This window comes from Schistocerca piceifrons, chromosome X, assembly GCF_021461385.2.
Source record: "Schistocerca piceifrons isolate TAMUIC-IGC-003096 chromosome X, iqSchPice1.1, whole genome shotgun sequence".
NCBI classification, from domain to species: Eukaryota; Metazoa; Arthropoda; class Insecta; order Orthoptera; family Acrididae; genus Schistocerca; species Schistocerca piceifrons.
The window spans coordinates 797,139,041-797,160,235 of record NC_060149.1 but is presented as its reverse complement, the minus strand read 5'-3'; the positions used below and the strand labels follow the sequence as shown (position 1 = coordinate 797,160,235).

The following is a 21,195-nucleotide window of genomic DNA, read 5'->3' as shown; positions in this document are numbered from 1 at the left end:
TAAAGTACTTTTCTCAAGTTTCAAAGGTGAATAAATTACACTGATTCATCATTTAGTTTTTTCTACAATATCAGAGCTACATATTATTTCCATTTTTTTGTTTCGTCAAATACTTCCTATTGTAATGGAAATCTTAGCAGCTCTTATACATTTAAAATTTTCTGAAGTGGACAAGAAAATCATTGAGCTGTATTTCAGAAAAAGAACTTATATCCACATAATGTATTTAGATAAATGAACTAAGAGAGATACAATGAAGAGAGCTTTCCCAAAAAGAAATTTGCTCTTATGTTAATTTTAACAATGTTGAGTTAAAATTTCTGCATCACCTTTACATAAAAGTCTGGAGATCATACTCATTTTATTCACTGTATATGCCTAATGCAACGGAGACTGTCTCACTCATGAAATCAAGAAAGCTTGATTGGTGGGATAATGAATGTGATACAGTAATACACTAACACAGACTATTTGTCAGAAATGGGATTGACAGAAAAATTAAGCTAACAGAGCTAATTTCCTAAAACCATCTGGCCTGTGAAGCATACATCAGGTACAGGCTGAGCAAGACCTCCAGAAAAATAACACACGTACGAGGTGTGACTGGAAAGTTTTAAGAATGGGCTTGAAATTGTACAATGGTGGTGCTTACATGCTACTGTGGTGCATCTCTGTCAAAATAGTCCCCTTCTGACTGAACACACCAACTCCAACGGTGTTTCCACTTTTGGAAACATTCCTGGAAATTTTTTCCCTGAAGTGTGTTAAGGACACTCCCGTATTTTCCTGGATCTCTTCAATTGAGTCAAATCGCTTCCCTTTCAGTGAAAATTTCAGTTTACAAAACAGGTAGAAGTCCACAGAGGCCAAATCAGGGGAATATGGTGGTTGTGGAAGCACAGGAATTTTGAATTTGCCTTTCCACAACGCAGACACTTTCTTCCGCATCTTTTCACACAAATGCTCAAGGACACATTTGTAGTATTCCTGGTTAATTGTCTGTCCTCCAGGGGTAAATTCATGATGCACAATACCGGTAGAATCAAAAAAAAAAAAAAAAAAAAAATCATCAACATTGTCTTCACCTTCGACCGACTTTTCCATGCTTTTTTCGGTCGTGGGGAAGCTGGAGTCTTCCGCTGCAAAGACTGCATTTTGGTTTCAGGATATACCCATTATTCGTCACCTGTAATTACCCTATTTAACAAATCTGGGTCATTTTTAGTCTGATTCATCAGTTCTTGGCACACTTCAAGTCGGTATTGTCTCTGGTCATTTGACAACATTTTTGGAATGAATTTTGCGGACACTCAACACATGTTCAGATCTTCAGTTAAAATTGACTGAACTGCATAGAAACTTAAATTAAGTTCACCAGCCATCTCCCTAATTGTAATTCTATGACCAGAGCACACTAAGTCATGAACTTTCACATTTTCATTTGTTTTTGAGGTGGAAGGACGGCCAGACTGTGGTTCATCTTCAAATGATTTGCGCCCACTTTTAAATCTGTTGAACCAGACAAAAACATTTGACTGGCTCATACAATTATCCCCAAAAGCTGTTTTTAATAGTTTCTAAGTCTTAGAAGCTGATTTCCCGGTTTTAAAACAAAATTTCAGACAAACTTGTTGCTCCGTTTTTACGTCAATTTTCATGCAGACAGAATCCAGCAACAAGCCCTAACAGACCCACACTCAACCAGCTGCCACAACGAACTGGATAAAAGAAATGCAGTTTCCTGTCAAAGGGTGTTCAAGGACAAGGCAATGACTCACTTCCCACCCTCCATGTACCTGCCCACCAAACCAGTAAGCAGTAGTGGATCCATTCTTAAAACTTTCCAATCACACCTTGTAACATCTATAAAACCTAAACACAATCTGAACAATCAAAACACTCCAAATCACATTTCAAAGAATCCAAAGGAAAACTAGCACACGGTGACAAAAATAATTGCCTGATTCTAGGAAGTTATTTTGTATGTCTGCTCAACTGAAAGGCTTCATAGATTGCATTCATTTATGAAAACAATCTAAACATCCATCCAGATTCCTCCACCAATAAAGAAAGAAATGAGGAAGATCATCCACGCACTGAAGGACAACAGGGCACTGGGTGATGATCTGATAACTGCTGAACTGCAGTAGCCTGCATGGGATAAGGCAATCAATAAACTTGTAGCAACTATTCAAGAGATTTGGGAAAGTGATAAGCTTCTAAGTGGCTGGACCTCTACTGTAATTAGTAAGAAAGTAGACAGAACATATGTGAACAACAACTGAGGCATCTATCTCCTACTAAGTACTTACACGATCCTCTCAAAAGCTCTACAGAATATGGTGGTACAACAAATTGATCCACAATTTGCGCAATACAATGGGGGTTTCAGGAAGGGACACTCACGCTGAGCAGATTATGAATCTAACATCCATCCTTTCATATCTTAGGAACACGGAATTTGTGGTGATGTATGCCTCAATTGATTGAACCACCCTATTCAAATCCTTGAAGAGTTTAGCTTAGATAACACAACAAAAGCGTATCTACAGCAAACCTTGACCAACAACACTTCCAAAGTGTAGCTGCACGAAGAAATTTCTAATGTCTTTAAAATCAGGACAGGAATGAGGTATGGAGATGGATTGTCACCTACACTCTTCAACTGTGTTTTAGAAAGAGGCATCCAATACTGGTGGACAGATATGAGCAATTCAGGGGTAGAAATTGGGGTGAGCCTAGGCTACAGGTATATGAATTTTACAATCAACAGTCTAGTCTATGCTGATGATCTAGTGATTTTTTTTGGACTCCATAGATATGGCAACAACACAACCAACTGAAGAAACAGGCAGCTTCAAATTTCCTTTGAGAAGACGCACCACATGGCAAACATAAAATCAGCACCAAGAGAATTGGAGATCAGACAAGAGAACATTAAGCAACCAGGAAAGTTTAAATACGTAGGTGAATGGATAGTGACTAAACTATCAGAGAAAGTAAGTTTCATGTCACACGTTAAGAAAGTGGAAATAGGCTACCAGTTAACTAAAGGAACCTATAATAAGGGATTGATATCCTTAAGTGCCAAAATCAGACACTACTGCAATGTTATTTGTCCAGTGGCTCTTACAATGCACATGAAAGTTCTAATGGAGAAATCAAAGGCCAAAGAAAGAAAGATTCTGAGAAAAATCCTGTGCCCTAACAAGGAAAAAGAACCCCAAACTATATAACCACATGGAGATGATAAGTTACACCATTTGGAAAAGGATTGTCTTTTATGGCCATGTGACATTAATGAGCCCAAGGGCATGGTTCACATAAGTTGGAAAAGATCTACAACAACTGTCAATTTCTCCTAAAGATATCCAGGAGTGTGATTTGCTTAAGGAAAAACTATGAACACACAAAAGTTTCCACAAAACACTGAATCCGAAGAGATGGAAGGTGTGGACCCAAGAGAGAAAAGAACAACAAAAAACGGTTCAAATGGCTCTGAGCACTATGGGACTCAACTGCTGAGGTCATTAGTTCCCTAGAACTTAGAACTAGTTAAACCTAACTAACCTAAGGACATCACAAACATCCATGCCCAAGGCAGGATTCGAACCTGCGACCGTAGTGGTCTTGCGGTTCCAGACTGCAACACCTTTAACCGCACGGCCACTTCGGCCGGCAAAGAACAACAACCAAAATAAATGCAGCAGCCTTGGGCAGCAGTGAAATATCAGAAAAAGATACAGTTGAATTGACATGGTCCCTACCTGGCCTAGACAAAGAAAAATGAAAATTGTAAAATATGTGCTTGTACCATAAACACGAATGACAAACAGCTTCGTTTGCACAGTGCATACATTGTCGTCATTGCTATTATTACTTAATGTTTTACTTTCAGCTATGTCACACATTAATTCTTTAAAATAATGCTAGATTTGACAGTGTGAACTCTAAACCACATAAGAGAAAAACACATGGAAAACTATACTTTCTGTTAGTGCTCGGTGCCAGAATGGCTTGGACAATTCTGGTTGTCTGGTGATGTAAACATATCACTGACCAATGGTGGTGCAAAAGCCTGGCATACTCTAACATCCTATTCTAAGTTCCTTGCACAATGAGCTCAACAACATGCTCTTGGTCACAGTTTGCAAGTGACCGTTCATTCAGCTGGACAACTGTTTGGTGGTCATACCGCCATAGAAGGCTGTGCAGAATTTAAAGCAGATTTGGTAGATGGCATAATGTGACCAAGCATGTGTACATATATCTTTCTTGTTTTCCTAAGTTGATTCCGAAAATGGGCATTGTCCAAAGGCTTAATTATTTCAATCTTGCTTATGTGGGTGTTGACTCCTCAACTATACGATAAGCAATTCCTTTACTCCTTCCATGATTTGTATTCCACCCACGGCTTTCCAGTACCAAAATTTACCACCGCATTCATGTGTGGGACCATTAAGACCACATCATAAACTGATGAGCATTCACAGTTGTTTCTTGAAGTATTGCCAACGTGACCTTGCTGTGCTTGTACTACGAAAAATCGAAAGCAAGAGTCATTAATTTTTCCGAGGGCATACAGACGTACTGTACAGTTAAATAATGGTGGTATCCTCTTGGGTAAAATTACTCAGGAGGATCAGTTACACGATGATGCACCCTCCTGGGTAACATATTCCAGAAGAAAATAGTCCTCGATTTGGATTACTCAGGAAGACATTATCATGATAAACAAAACAGTCTACAGATTGGAGTGTAGAATGTTAGATCCCTTATTTGGGTAGGTAGGTTACAGAATTAAAAAAAGGAAACAGATAGGTTGAAGGTCTGATACAGTGGGAATTAGTAAAGTTTGGTGGCAGGTTGAACAACACTTCTGGTAAGGTGAGTACAGGGTGACACACACAAAATCAAATAGACGTAATGCAGGAGTAGGTCTAATAATGATTAAAAAAATTGGAATGCAGGTTATCTACTATGAGCGGCATAGTGAACATATTATTGTAGCGAAGACAACATCCACCACAGCAGTACATTTTTACATTCCACCTAGTTCAGCAGATGATGAAAAGATTGAAATATAGTATGATGAGATAAAAGAAATTGTTCCAGTTGTTAAGGGAAAGGAAAATTAAACTGAGATGGGGGACTGCAGTTTAATACTAGAAAAAGGAAGAGAAGGAAAAATAATAGGAGAATATGGACTGGGGAAAATGAATGAAAGAGGAAGCCACCTGATAAGAGTTTTGCACACAGCATAATTTAATGACCATAACACTTGATTTAAAAATCATGAAAGTAGGTTGTATACATGGAAAAGACCTGAAGACACTGGGAGCTTTCAGATCAATGATATAATGGTAAATCAGAGAATCCCGAACCAGTTTTTAAACTGTAAGACATTTCCAGGAGCAGATGTGGACTCTGACCACAATTTATTGATTGACGAACTGTAGACTAAAACTGAAGAATTTTGAAAATGGTAGGACATTAAGGGCCTGGATAAGCTGAAAGAACCAGGGATTGTTGAGAGTTTCAAAGAGAGTATTAGGCAGCGATTGACTGAAACATGGGAAAGGAATACAGCAAATACAAATGGGTAGCTTTGGGAGATGAAATAGTGAAGGCAGCAGAGGATCAAATAGATACAAAGACAAGGCCTTGTAGAAATCCTTGAGTATCATAGGAGATACTGAGTAATTTATGAAAGGAGAAAATATTAAAATGCATCAAATGAAGCAGGCGAAAAGGAATACAAATGTCTACAAAATGAGACTGATAGGAAGTACAAAATGGCTATGCAGGAATGGCTAGAGGACAAATGTAAGTCAATAGAAGCATGTATAACTAAGAAAAAGATAGATACTAATGACACGAAAATTAAAGAGGCCTTTTGAGAAAAAAGAAGCAGCTATATGAACATCAAGAGCCTACGTGTAAAACTAGTACTAAGCAAAGAATGGAAAGCTGAAAGGTCGAAGGAATGTACAGAGAAATGGGAAATGAAACTGAAGGAAATATTACAAACAAGGAAGAGGAAGTAGATGAAACAGGAGATACGACATTAATGGAAGAATATGCCAGAGCACTGGAAAGCCTAAGCAGAAACAAGGCCCATGGAGTCGTTAATGTTCACTCAAAACTACTGATACACTTGGGAAAGTCAGTCAAGACAATACTATTCCACCTAGTGCACAAGATACATGAGACAGGAAAAACACCCCCAGACTTCAAGGAGAAAGTAATAATTCCAGTCCCCCCCCCCCCAAAAAAAAAATCAAGTACTGAAAAATGTGAATATTACCAAACTATAATTTTAATAAGTCATGGTTGCAAAATACTGGAACAAATTATTTACAGAAGACTGCAAAAACTGATAGAAGCTAGCCTTTGGTAAGATCAGTTTGGGTTCCAGAGAAATGTTGGAAAACCTACGACTACCTTAGAAGATAGGTTAAAGAAAGACAAACCTATATTTATCAATTTTAAACCTACATTCATAGCTTTTGTACACACAGAGAAATCTTTTCAAAATGTTGACTGGAATACACCTTCCAAATTCTGAAGCTAGTAGGTGTAAAATATAGCAGGCGAAAGGTTATAGGGTATTTGGGAGGGGGGTAAAATTATGCATGGATCAAAAGTATGCATCACATCTTCAGGTCCCTAAAGCAGAAGTTCACCATTCATCCACGAGGCAGCGTATATATCATCATGTCCTCAGTTCTATTCTGGATGCTTACAGCTGGAGAAAATTCAGTAAGTCACTTTTGTATGTTTTTGATGTAAAATTTATATAGGTTTGACTGAATGTTATGTGAATCTAAATGTATTTAAAAATCAGATAAACTCTAAACTCTGTACCCTTACTGGCAGCTATAAGCTTTCAATATCCTCTTACAACACCATGACTTTGGATGTGTATGTAACCTGTAGATTGCTGAAAAAGAAAATAGCAAAATGGGGTAAACATATGTAGGTCTAATGGGGCAGAAGTTCATAGGGCATACTTTTACCACATAATCTGTGCTTTGACTTATATAGCCCCTCATAGTGTATTCAAACAATTTTTGTTGGTGTTTATTACCTTAGATACCTCATTATTCACCTTAGAGAACTTAAATTAATTGTTCTTTTCTGTAGCTTTTCTTTCATTGCATAGTGGTTTTTTCAAACATACCTTCTTCTAAAACACCATTTGAATATAATCATGTCTTCCACAGTGGCATTTGTTTTCTAGAAACCAAACACGAACATCAACTCGATAGTCATTAACAGTCTTGCTCATTAACAGTCTTGCTCTACCACCAACCTTCTGGCCTTATTGAAAACAAGAGCTCAGTATGGCAAGCATCCAAAGCTACCAGGTTTTCAGAGATTGCCTTATACACACATCTTAAAACTAGAAAAGGTAGTGAGCATTTCAGCTGATTCACCTTTTTTTATTTTTTTTTTTTATTGGAGGAAGAACAAGCAATAGTGCAACAGTCAATAAACGCTTTTTTCAGCCTTAGTGTCAGATCAATACGAGATTTAGTTTTTGAATTCATCAAAAAACACTGTGTTCCTAATTTGTTTTTCCATGTATTTATTTGCAATCTTTTTTCAGTAGGGGATACAAATAAGCAATTCTTACATTTGGCCCAGGCCTGCATCTTCTGCACCACACAGTACTAGGTAAATTACACATAACTATTTTTTAGGAAAAATTTTATTACTCCTTTAACAATAATCAGAATTAATCCTTTAACAATAATCAGACGACAATGAAACTTCTACAAAATGTTACCAAGATGTCGAACTTGGTGTTGGATGTGTAACTGATATAATATTACTGCAAATTTAAAAACAAAATATATTTAGTACAATAAAAAATGTGTACTTTTACCCCCAGTTACTAACTTGTAAAGAAACAAGATGGCAGTTTTAAGAGTCGAAAGGTATGACAGGGAAGCAGTGGTTGAAAAGGGAGTGAGACAGGGGTGTAGCCTATCCCCAATGTTATTAATTCTGTAAATTGAGCAAGCAGTAAAACAAACCAAATAAAAATTTGAAGAAGGAATTAAAGTTCAGAGGGAAGGAATTACAGTTCAGAGGAAAGAAATAAAAATTCTGAGGTTTGCTGATGACATTGTAATTATGCCAGAAACAGCAAGTGACTTGAAAGAGCAGTTGAATTGAATAATTTAAATATACAGAAATCTTTTCTGAAGACATTTGTCTTGAGTGTAGCCTTGTATGGAAGTGAAATGTGGACTATTAGCAGTTCACACATGAGGATGATAGAAGCTTCTGAAGTGCGATGCTACTGAAGAATGCTGAAGATTATTTTGGTACACTGTGTAACTATTGAAGAAGTACTGAACAGAATTGGGAAGAAAAGAAATTTATGGCATAACTTGATTAAAAGAAGGGATTGGTTGATAGGACACAGTCTGAGACATCAAGGAATCATCAATTTAGTACTGAAGGGAAGTGGGGGCAGGGGGGGGGGGGGTAAAAATTGTAGAGCGAGACCAAAAGATGAATACAATCAGCAGGTTCAAAAGGATGTAGGTTGTAGTAGATACTTGGGTATGAAGAGGCTTGCACAGGATAGAGTAGCATGGAGAGCTCAATCAAATGAGTCTTCAGGCTGACGATGATGACAACAACAACAACAACAACAGAATACTATCCCAGATGTACATCTAAAACATGGTGGAACATCCACATTCTTGAACTGTAATCATCACACAATCTCAATGACTGACACTACTTAGAATACAGTTTTAGCTTCACTATTACAAACAGCCATGGGCTAAATAAAGAAACCATGTAATGATAGGTAAATATGTGGCAAAGCAGGTAAATTACAATGAATGAGCACATCTGCATTGTTACGGAGGAAGATTGTGCCAGCTGCTAACATTAGTGCTGAAGAAAAGGTGGAGCTGCTTTTATATCCGATTCCAGACACGTTTGTTTGGTGTAGGGTCTGGAATTTTTAAAGTAACTACAGATAAAGTTTTAAAATCTCAAAGGAGTACAAGACACATTTATGTTATGTGAGGGTTGATGATACTGTGATAGAATGTGAGGTTCTGGAGCTGCACTAATGCAGGAAGAGTACACAGTTACAGAACTTCTCGCACATATTTCTGTGTGATCAATGGATAAGAAACCATGCACAATAGTAACACCAGTCATGGGACTAGCTGTTCTGGCAGTGTTTCTAAAACTACTCAGGACCTCTCCATACTCATTTCCTCTGGTCATCTGCTTGTAATAAACCCAGTCACTTTTCACAAGTTAACAGGTGAAGCCATGAGGGTTGGTCAAAAAGACCTCATTCTGTTAGATAAAATGATACCGTACTTGGCAACAAAAGACTACAAACCTATGACACAGCAAGTCTTTCAATGCTGAACTGCAACAATTTTAGACTTGTCAATGTTTAATGAATTATAATATAACCTACAGGGAGCTTTGAAACTTTGCTGCTGCTTGAACATTCCATAACCACAATTTTCTAACGTTTATTCAACTAAACTGAGTATCAGCAGCAGCAGCAAACTGACATTCACCTATGGATAATGGCCTTCTCTTTACTTTTCTCTGCACAGAAGTCTTCAGTTACAGACCTCTGTGTTGTTCCTCCATGTTTCTACTGTTAACTACACAATTTCCATTAAGTTGTTGCCTGTCCTTTCTTATGTTTCTGAAACCAGCAGTTTTCTTATCTCCTTGAATCCAGCAGAGAACATCTGTGGTCAACCTACCACCCACTCACATGGCTACATTTCCTGTTCATCTCCATTTAATTTTCACTTGTCATAATTATGTCTGCCAGATCAGTCTGCTTCTTGATCCGTTTGTTTGTTTTCCTATCTCCTTGTAATTCCAAATATGCTTGTCTCCAATGCACACTGTACAACCCTCATTTCTTAATTAAAAGTCTATATTTCACTGCCATATGTCAAAACCGGTAATATATACTGACTGTAAGCTTTTTATTTCAGAAAAATTGGAAGTTTTGAATGCATTCTTTTATGCAGAATACAGCCTTTGTTACGATAGTTGTACGCACCAAGTTGAAAGTGTGTGTCGCACCAAAATATCAACCTGGAGGAGTACAGGTATGAGCCAATAACAACCTAAAGCCTTTAATCTGTCCATGAAACATGCTGGGCTGGAGTAATTCACAGTGCACTTGGCTGAGAAAGGCAAGGTTTGAATCCCAGTTGGACACAAAATTCTAACTTGACACATGAATCATAAGAATTTTAGTTTTTCAACACCAGTTTACTTTACCAAAACAAAACTAAGCCACTTTTACCTTCCTGTCAACCCAATAAGATGGCTTCAGCTGCCCTAATTACAAATTCTCATAAACAGTTTCTATGACTTCACTGTCATTTTTGTACAGTTTCCTTTTCAGCTTTTAACTGTACATTATCTGAGTATTACATTTATATTTAGACTCCACAAGCCATAAACAAGCTCTCTGTTCTAATAATCATACTACAAGTAAACAGAACAATTTCATCAGCAAAACAATGGAAATTGTGATTTGTTCCATTACTATGTATTCTCTCTAAGTTTTCCTTCTAGAGGAAACAAAAACTTCCTCCAGAACTGCTGAGAATAGCTTCTGTGTATGATATTTTCTTTTCCATCTCCCTATTCAATTATGAATTTCTTGCTATTTTGATGAGTCTAATGGGATCTGCACAATTCACATATACGAAGCACTGATGTAAGCAGAAGCAATTCCACGTTTCTAAAAGGCTGGTGGCACACATTTTGCTGAAATCGAGATAATAGCTTTAACAATCTCTATGAACCACAGGCTAGGCGTTAATTCATATTCAACACTCCATTTCACTGTAATAAAACTGAGCACAGCTAAGACATTATGTTTGGCCAGTCACTGATACTACACTCAGACACAGTCTTCTATTAATTTAAGAAACAAAGGAACATTTGCTACAACCTGATTATAAGTTCACCTGAAAATATGACCAAAAACAGTTAGCAGCAAGAGCAACAAACTTTGTCGTGAAGGTGTAGTTACCGATTAGAGATGCTAAAATCTTTTTTGGCATGTAATATCACATTGCAAAATCCTATCAAAACAAAATTAAATCACTGTACAACAATGTGCTTGGGTAGTGTAAATTATTGAACACTCACTCCTCCAAAATCACAGCTGATACTTATTAATTAATAGGCTTCCAACAGCCTTGGACTACCACAGCAAGAAAGTGCCTTTTCATTTGGAGATCATAAATGCTGCACAATATCACATTTTGAAATAATAATAATAATAATAATAATAATAATAATAAATAAATAAATAAATAAAAACAGGTAAACTGCCAATAGTTTCTATTTTCAACACAGGCAAGTAATTTTCAAACATTTTCAACTACACAAAGTTTATGTTCTCATTCCTTCCAGATATTGGCAAGGAAGCAGAACCCATATAGTAGGCTTGGCAGTGATATCAGAGGCAGTTCTGAGAAACTGAAGTAACTGGCTGCCTCCCCTCCATTATTTTCATGTAAATCACTATGTTAAGTGTGCACTAATATAAATAAAGGCAACTAAAAGCAAATTACAGCAAGTATCCAAAACTGCAAAATGCCCAAACAGAAAATTTACTTAGAGATAATGACAGCATCTGCAAATAAGAAGCAAAGTTTAAAATTATACTCACTGCACATGTAACTTTTCCCAAAATGTCTTCTGGTATAGCTTCGTGAAGCCTTTTCAAAAGTTTATCAAAACATGTTGCCATAAGTTCCATATATATCCACACATCAGATTCAGTAATGTAGCATCCCAAGCATTGGACAATAAATGGACAATCATGAGATTTTAATACAACATCCAAATCCATTATTATTCGTTTATTTTCTTCACTATTGCCTGATCTTCTCATTTGCTGCAATTCGAAAGAAAAGAGCATAGCACACATTCAGAAATACCAAAATCTTCGTTTTCACACATGTTTAATTATATAAAACAAGTTACACCATCAACAATCAAATGGCTGGGTTTATGAGATTCAAATACTCCACTCATTTCAAATTATGTAAGTGACAGAAAAGCAAATAGCTCTAAAGCAATTATAAACTGAGGAATTCTTACAGTTTTCTTCACTATTTGATCTACGAAAAATATGCAACTGACCTAACAACTGATATAAGCACATAATTATCAAACCCAAAATTATCTGCTGATCCTGTTCAGCCAACATACAGTTTCTCTAAAATACCAATGCTCTACATCAAAACTTTTCCTTTGGAAGTTACTTTTACAGTGCAGAAAGTGTTTCGTTTCAATAAAAGCCTCCAAAATTAATTCCACCAACAGAGCAAAATGGTAAAAAATTCCTTTTTAAGACAATAGGTTTAATCAGATGATGAGAGATCTGAAAAAAAGCGTGAATTCTATCACTAAACAGATAGCTGTCGTATGTGTTACATATTTACAAAAAGACTTTGGAAGAAGGCAGTTCAAATTCCTGTGCAGCCAACACATTTAGGTTTTTCTGTGGTTTCCCAAAATCCCTTAGGGCAAATACAAGGATGGTTCTCTTGAAAAGGATACTCCCAATTTCCTTAGCTATCCTTCCTCAACCCAAGCTTGTGAGCCATCTCTAGTGACTTCGTCATCAACAGAACATTAAAACCTAATCTTCCTTCCTGCATCCAAATCCAAGAAAATAATGGAAATGGTTTCGATCCACTGATAGGAAACAAAGATGAAGAATTTCAGTTTTTCACTTGTTTGGGCATTGTATCCCTAGTTCCTGCACAATTACCTAAAGCAGTTTTTCGTAGCTGAACAGAGGCATAGAAAATACTTCAATGTAACCGGTGAAGAAATGGTTCACGTAAATCAAAAGTACAAGTTGTAGGTCAAGATAAAACATACTGCTCAAAAGAATTAGGGGAACATGACTTCGGATGTCTGCCATATTCCACTACGCAATAATTGAGTTATGTTATCAAATTATACCTTTATCGTTGACAAATTAAGTACACAACAAATCACATTACACTCTCGATCATTTGCACAAAAAGAAAATGTCCAACATATGTTGAAAACAATGTGGAACCAAGTATTCATTCTGTCATTATGGGCACTTTTCATTGGAATTTGATAGCTTCAGTAACAAAGAGAAGCCTGAAGGATTCCCTTACAAGAATTTTCCTGCAACTCTAGCAACAAATTTCTTAGCTGATCCAATTGGCGCACACGTTATGGCCAAAGCCCAAAAACCAGCCAGATCAGGAACTGGCCAATCTACATCTACATCTACATTGATACTCCGCAAGCCACCCAACGGTGTGTGGCGGAGGGCACTTTACGTGCCACTGTCATTACCTCCCTTTCCTGTTCCAGTCGCGTATGGTTCGCGGGAAGAACGACTGTCTGAAAGCCTCCGTGCGCGCTCTAATCTCTCTAATTTTACATTCGTGATCTCCTCGGGAAGTATAAGTAGGGGGAAGCAATATATTCGATACCTCATCCAGAAACGCACCCTCTCGAAACCTGGCGAGCAAGCTATACCGCGATGCAGAGCGCCTCTCTTGCAGAGTCTGCCACTTGAGTTTATTAAACATCTCCGTAACGCTATCACGGTTACCAAATAACCCAGTGACGAAACGCGCCGCTCTTCTTTGGATCTTCTCTATCTCCTCCGTCAACCCGACCTGGTACGGATCCCACACTGATGAGCAATACTCAAGTATAGGTCGAACGAGTGTTTTGTAAGCCACCTCCTTTGTTGATGGACTACATTTTCTAAGCACTCTCCCAATGAATCTCAACCTGGTACCCGCCTTACCAACAATTAGTTTTATATGATCATTCCACTTCAAATCGTTCCGTACGCATACTCCCAGATATTTTACAGAAGTAACTGCTACCAGTCTTTGTTCCGCTATCATATAATCATACAATAAAGGATCCTTCTTTCTATGTATTCGCAATACATTACATTTGTCTATGTTAAGGGTCAGTTGCCACTCCCTGCACCAAGTGCCTATCCGCTGCAGATCTTCCTGTATTTCGCTACAATTTTCTAATGCTGCAACTTCTCTGTATACTACAGCATCATCCGCGAAAAGCCGCATGGAACTTCCGACACTATCTACTAAGTCATTTATATATATTGTGAAAAGCAATGGTCCCATAACACTCCCCTGTGGGACGCCAGAGGTTACTTTAACGTCTGTAGACGTCTCTCCATTGATAACAACATGCTGTGTTCTGTTTGCTAAAAACTCTTCAATCCAGCCACACAGCTGGTCTGATATTCCGTAGGCTCTTACTTTGTTTATCAGGCGACAGTGCGGAACTGTATCGAACGCCTTCCGGAAGTCAAGAAAAATAGCATCTACCTGGGAGCCTGTATCTAATATTTTCTGGGTCTCATGAACAAATAAGGCGAGTTGGGTCTCACACGATCGCTGTTTCCGGAATCCATGTTGATTCCTACATAGTAGATTCTGGGTTTCCAGAAATGACATGATACGCGAGCAAAAAACATGTTCTAAAATTCTACAAGAGATCGACGTAAGAGATATAGGTCTATAGTTTTGCGCATCTGCTCGACGACCCTTCTTGAAGACTGGGACTATCTGTGCTCTTTTCCAATCATTTGGAACCCTCCGTTCCTCTAGAGACTTGCGGTACACGGCTGTTAGAAGGGGGGCAAGTTCTTTCGCGTACTCTGTGTAGAATCGAATTGGTATCCCGTCAGGTCCAGTAGACTTTCCTCTATTGAGTGATTCCAGTTGCTTTTCTATTCCTTGGACACTTATTTCGATGTCAGCCATTTTTTCGTTTGTGCGAGGATTTAGAGAAGGAACTGCAGTGCGGTCTTCCTCTGTGAAACAGCTTTGGAAAAAGGTGTTTAGTATTTCAGCTTTATGCGTGTCATCCTCTGTTTCAATGCCATCTTCATCCCGTAGTGTCTGGATATGCTGTTTCGAGCCACTTACTGATTTAACGTAAGACCAGAACTTCCTAGGATTTTCTGTCAAGTCGGTACATAGAATTTTACTTTCGAATTCAATGAACGCTTCACGCATAGCCCTCCTTACGCTAACTTTGACATCGTTTAGCTTCAGTTTGTCTGAGAGGTTTTGGCTGCGTTTAAACTTGGAGTGGAGCTCTCTTTGCTTTCGCAGTAGTTTCCTAACTTTGTTGTTGTACCACGGTGGGTTTTTCCCGTCCCTCACAGTTTTACTCGGCACGTACCTGTCTAAAACGCATTTTACGATTGCCTTGAACTTTTTCCATAAACACTCAACATTGTCAGTGTCGGAACAGAAATTTTCGTTTTGATCTGTTAGGTAGTCTGAAATCTGCCTTCTATTACTCTTGCTAAACAGATAAACCTTCCTCCCTTTTTTTATATTCCTATTAACTTCCATATTCAGGGATGCTGCAATCATATCACACTTTGACCGAAAGGATTGACCAAAGTCCAACTACTTGAAAGAATCTCATATACCCAACTTTGTCCAGCCATTCCACGAATTGGTCAGAGACTCGTGGGCAAAATGCAGTGTGACAGCACACATGTCGTGAAATCCCCTGGCTAAATCGGACAGCATTCTGTGATGAGGCAACAATGAGCAGTAGCCAGTACTTTCCTCACTTTCAGTGTTAACTGTGTCGTGCACGTGGTAGATGCTGGTTTTTGGAAAAGGTCCTACGTCTGCACCTTGTTTTTCTTCCTGACAAATCTTTCAGATTTGGTAAGGAATCGTCGGTTACTTACATGAGCAACTTTTTTTGTCGGTCTTTTTTTCCTCCCCCCCCCCCCCCCCCCTACTTCGCCCACTTAAGGCTTGTCTTTCAATTATTACATTTTTTCTGTGAAAGCGGACAAGGAAATGACAACTGCATTATTTTAAGGTTCATTATAATGAGTTTAATTAAATTGATTGCTTTGACGGCTGCCAAATAGCTCTGTATGATCACAGTTTTTTGAACATAATTTCTGCAAATAAGTAAATACAAATGCTCCCAGAAACGTTCTTGCAGTTGTCATGTTTGATGAATGCTCTGTCTATTAACTGGGAACAGAACATGGTGTTCTCAAGCAACTATACTACAGAAATGAGCTCTCTGTTTTGCACAAGATATTGTTCATGCTGGAATCTGTGGCCAAAGAAGAAAAATAATTATGAACCACATCGTCTTTACAGTCACTGAACAGTGGCCAATGATACAACCAATGGAACTGATCTACTAAATGCACCACAAATTGCTGCAAATGCAGAAATAACAAAATATTGTATAATTCCAAATGTCATAAAAGCTTAACTTGTTGTAGTAAGTGAATACCAGTTGTTTGAAAAAGAGTTATAAATTGAATAGATTGTATAAAGTTTATATTTTTTATACGTGAGATTGATAAAATAAATAGACTGCATACAGCTTGAAATTATACATATTCATCCACTCTTTATTTATCTTCCGATTCTGTCCAATCTGTCAACGCCATTTCGCAAACTGGCTGGCCAGACCCCAGACTCAAGAAAAGGTCTGAAATTGGCCGGTCAACTTACAATGATGGTGGCCATTTCCTGACTTACACAACTTCAAATTGTTCAAACAAATCTGCTTTGCTTCTTTCTTTGGAGTTTGGGTGATTGGTCCCAGCAACTTCACGAACTGGCTGACCGAATCCCGAAACCAGGAAAAGATTGGACATTGGCCGGCCTGGCCACTTCACAACTTCGCTGGCCAGTTCCCACTTTGGCTGATTTTGGGCTTTGGTTGTAACATTGTTAATAACACCAAATAATGTGAGTATTGCATAAAATCAGACTCCTGCACATTTTCAGTGTGGTAAGGTGATTACTGTATGCAAGTGTAGCATACTGCTTTCTGTTTGATGATGCATGGCTACAGTAGCCTAAGAATTATCTTGTGCAAATCCATGTACATACAATTACATACCTGTGACATGTTTTGGCATTATCTGTTAAATGAAAATAGACTGCTAGGCCAGAACATTATGATCATTGCACACCATGAGATTCCATGCCACCTAGTGGCATTACAGACACATTGCACAGTGAGGAAAGTAGATAAGTGGAGCAAAGACTAACCAGGAATAATTAAAATGACTATACAGGCCACAAATGGGAAAATCCACTGACATAAGTGATTATTATAGCATGGCACCTGGGAACAAGAATCTCGGAAATGATTATGTTGGTCACCAGTTTGCGTTCTACTGTTTTGAGTATGTACAGAAAGTGGTCAGAGGGAGCTGAAACCATGAGTAGACAACAAGATCTCACATGCCAGCACCGCATCTCAAAATATGAAATTCACTACTTTAAGTTCAAACATGACCCAAATCTCCTTTATTTCTCCTCCCAGAATACTGCAAAGTTTCAGTCATTTAAGTTTTCTAACTTTCTCTAATATTAAAATGTGTACATAACAAACCAGTTTCCTTTATGAGCATTCTGCAGCAAGGAAAGTCCTGTGGCCCAGCTGATTTACTGATCACTTGGGAAAGCCAAGTCTGCTTTTGCAAGCTATATTATTTCTATTCCGTCTATGCTTGGATCATAGTACCAATGTGACTGACAGCTAATTGTTTACAAAAGAGCTACCATATCAACAGCCAATGAGAGAGGAAGCTTGGATGTGCCTTCTGTCGTGTTCACTGTTGGCATATCACTCTGCGACAATTACCGACACTAACGTAACTGTTGCGATTCAGTTACATTATGTACAGATTTTTTTTTCTTTTAATAAAATGCAAAAGAATTTCTGCTCCTATTAGTGAAAGTGAGTAGAAAAGGCAAACTCAGTACTGCAGGTTGAAAGGAAGTATACAAAGGAATTCAGTACTGAGTTGAGCAACTTTTGCTGCTGCGGCCATGCTGGGCATGCAGGTAATGGCAAACTAAAAACATTGTACCTTCTGTGTCTAACTGGTGATCACTTTGTTTTTCTGACCCGTGTATGTATTGCATAGCATTGATCATAATTTGCACTCAGTTATTGACAACTTTCAGTAAATTGTTCAGACTTTAACATATATTTTTATCATTTTATCTTTTATCTATTTTTCCACAATGATGAAGCTACACTAATGAATGGTTCACTCTATTTATGTATGAGCCATAAAAAATTACAAAAAGTGGAAACATCCCAAAATTATAACACTTACAGCTTTCTTTCTATCCAATGGAAAGTTCACACCACCATTTCTATGGACTAAGAACAAATTCGGAGAAAAATGGTAGTAAGGTATGCTCGTTGTTAACAGTGTTCACTCTCATACATTCACTTTTATAATATCTCACTGTATATATCTCTGCTTCAACAACATGTTGCAAATAACCCAGCATTTGGATAAACAGCTGTGGAAGACAACTTCTACCTGTTAAAAGTAAGAGTTTCAGCTAAAAAAAAAAAAAAATACAGTGTTCATTAAGGCTACAAATCAAGTGCGCTGTAGCTGGATTTGATATCTTCCTACCTTCTTTCACTATTACTATCTTCACACAAAAGTTTGGCAAACTAGTCAGTGCTATCAATTAATTTCCTCGAATAGCTACAATCTTATCCTAGTTTTGGATTAATCAATTTAAAACTATTCTCTAGACTGATTAGAACACCATGTGAGCTCAAAACATTAGAGAGAAACCTCTGAGCCAGTTACTCTAGCAGTATAACCTGAATGAAGAGACCACCACTTACCTGTAAAACTAAATGCTGTATGGTAGGCTAGCCCACAAAAAGTACAGATGTCACTTTGCCAAATTATAAAACTCTCATTCTTTTTCAGAACAGGATGCTTACTGACTCCAATAAGTGTACATCTGTGTGTTCAAGCTTTCTGCTATGATGAAAGCAGTTTTTTGAAGATCCTGTTAAACAGTTGCCTTTCTGTTCTATGTGCCTACATGCCACTCACAAGGGAACCTCCCCATCGCACCCCCCTCAGATTTAGTTATAAGTTGGCACAGTGGATAGGCCTTGAAAAACTGAACACAGATCAATCAAGAAAACAGGAAGAAGTTGTGTGGAACTATGAAAAAAATAAGCAAAATATACAAACTGAGTAGTCCATGTGCAAGATGGGCAACATCACAGGAGTCTGAGACTTCAGAAGCGTGGTGGTTCCGTGGATAGCATGAGCAACTGCGGAGTGAAGAGGGCTTTGTTTCAAGTCTACCCTCGAGTGAAAAATTTTTCTTTCTTTATTTTCGCAAAGTTATGATCCGTCTGTTCATTCACTGACATCTCTGTTCACTGTAATAAGATTAGTGTCTGTGTTTGGCGACCGCACAGCAAAACCGTGCGATTCGTAGACAAAAGGGTATGTCTCTCCAATGGGAACCAAAAACATTTGATCGCAAGGTCATAGGTCAACCGATTCCTCCACGGGAAAACACGTCAGATATATTCTATATGACACTGGTGGCGGCATGTGCGTCACATGACAGGAATATGTTGTCGACCCAACTAACTTGTCCACTTGGCGAATGGGTAGAAAGATTCTTCTACCTTGCCCGATTTAGGTTTTCTTGTGGATGTGAGAGTCACTCCCAAAAAAGTGATGAAAACATAAGCGTTTGTCACATAAACTGCAACAAATGAATGCAACAGTTGCACAGTTTTCCATGTGTTCTGTCAAAACATATGTTTTTAACGTTTTCAAATTTTTCCATGCATACACCGTCAAATCCTGCATTTGTCCAAGCAAATCTGAACATGTCCTGGAATTTTGGAGAGCGAAGTTGAATATGTGTGAGTGCCTGACCTTTGATAATTGTCTGAAAATAAAAAATTTTCACTCGAGGGAAGATTTGAACCAAGGACCTCTCGTACCGCAGGTGCTCATGCTAACCACGAGACCACGGCGCTCCTGGGCTCACAATTTTCTGTTATTTGGCTATGTTACACATGGACTACTCAGTTTGTATATTTTGCTAATTTTTTTCATAGTTCTACACAACTTCTTCCTGTTTTCTTGATTGATCTGTGTTCAGTTTTTCAAGGCCTATCCACTGTGCCAACTTATAACTAAATCTGAGGGGGGTGTGATGGGGAGGTTCCCTTGTCAGTAGTCATCTTATGGGTGGGAGGTTATTCATCTCAACCATTGTTAATGACGGTGATGATTTTTCAACCTGGGCACTCAACAGTGGTGTTATCTGCAGTCTTCATAAAGTATTTTGAGATGAATGTGTTAAAATATCTATATTTTAGACTCTAAAATGTAAAATCCCTTGTTAAAATCTAATTCATCCTCTTCCAGTCTCATTCACTTTGGCCACACATCAACATTGGTATTAATTTCACAGGACCCTGTTAATATACTACAAAATTAAGAGTGGTATTAAAAATATTTAGACACAATGTTATTGGTCACTGACCACTTGTCAAAATAAAGGATAAGTCAGAAATACTAAGAAATTAAAATGACACATTTGAAGGGAACCACAGAAAATCTAAATCTGAATACCCAGATGGGGATTTGAACCACATTCCTCTCGAATGCAATCATGCACTACAAGATCTTTCCTATGCAGCTAGTAATAGAAATATTACTGTTATTGCTGTGAAATTTATGGTCCTTCTCTGTTTCGAGAGGGAGGAAGGGCAACACTGCCCCCTCCTTGAGAGGGAAAGCTTTTTAAAAAAAAACAACCAACCAAAACAACCCACTCACAAGCTCCGTGAAGGCTCAAGCGACACTGACCAGCCATTGTGCCATCCTCTGCCTTGCTGTATGAGGAGGATGAGAGTGGGACATGTAGTAAGCACACCACTCATCCAGCCGTTTTGCTGACTTTCCGGACTGTGGAGCTGGTACTACTCTATCACGTGGCTCCTTAATTGGCATCACAAGGCTGAGTGCAGGCTGTACCAGTCTTTCCACCAAGGAAAAAATCCTTGGCAGCTCCAGGAATTGAAACTGGGTCCGCCGCATGGCAGTCATCCACGCTGCCCACTCATCTACGGAGGTGGACTAAAGTTCTCATGAGCCAGATTTAATTAAAAACAGACATAAATTATTTCTTTGTACATTCCATGTACTGCAGCATGAAGTATAAGATTTGCTAATGTCCAGGTGCAGTGTCTTCAGCATAAGATAGCATGTAACACAGCTCCACATACAGAAAGGAAAATTGTATTCTGTTAGAAAAT

General features: G+C 38.2%; 1 protein-coding gene across 1 annotated transcript in view; it reads right to left on the bottom strand.

Moving 5' to 3' along the window:
- Positions 1-21,195, bottom strand: part of LOC124721432 (dual specificity mitogen-activated protein kinase kinase 7-like) — a 175,227-nt gene that overhangs the window by 87,772 nt on the left and 66,260 nt on the right. Inside the window, exon 4 of the mRNA XM_047246407.1 lies at positions 11,705-11,932. Coding sequence (XP_047102363.1) covers positions 11,705-11,932 — 228 coding nt within the window. The remainder of the gene's footprint in view (positions 1-11,704; positions 11,933-21,195) is intronic.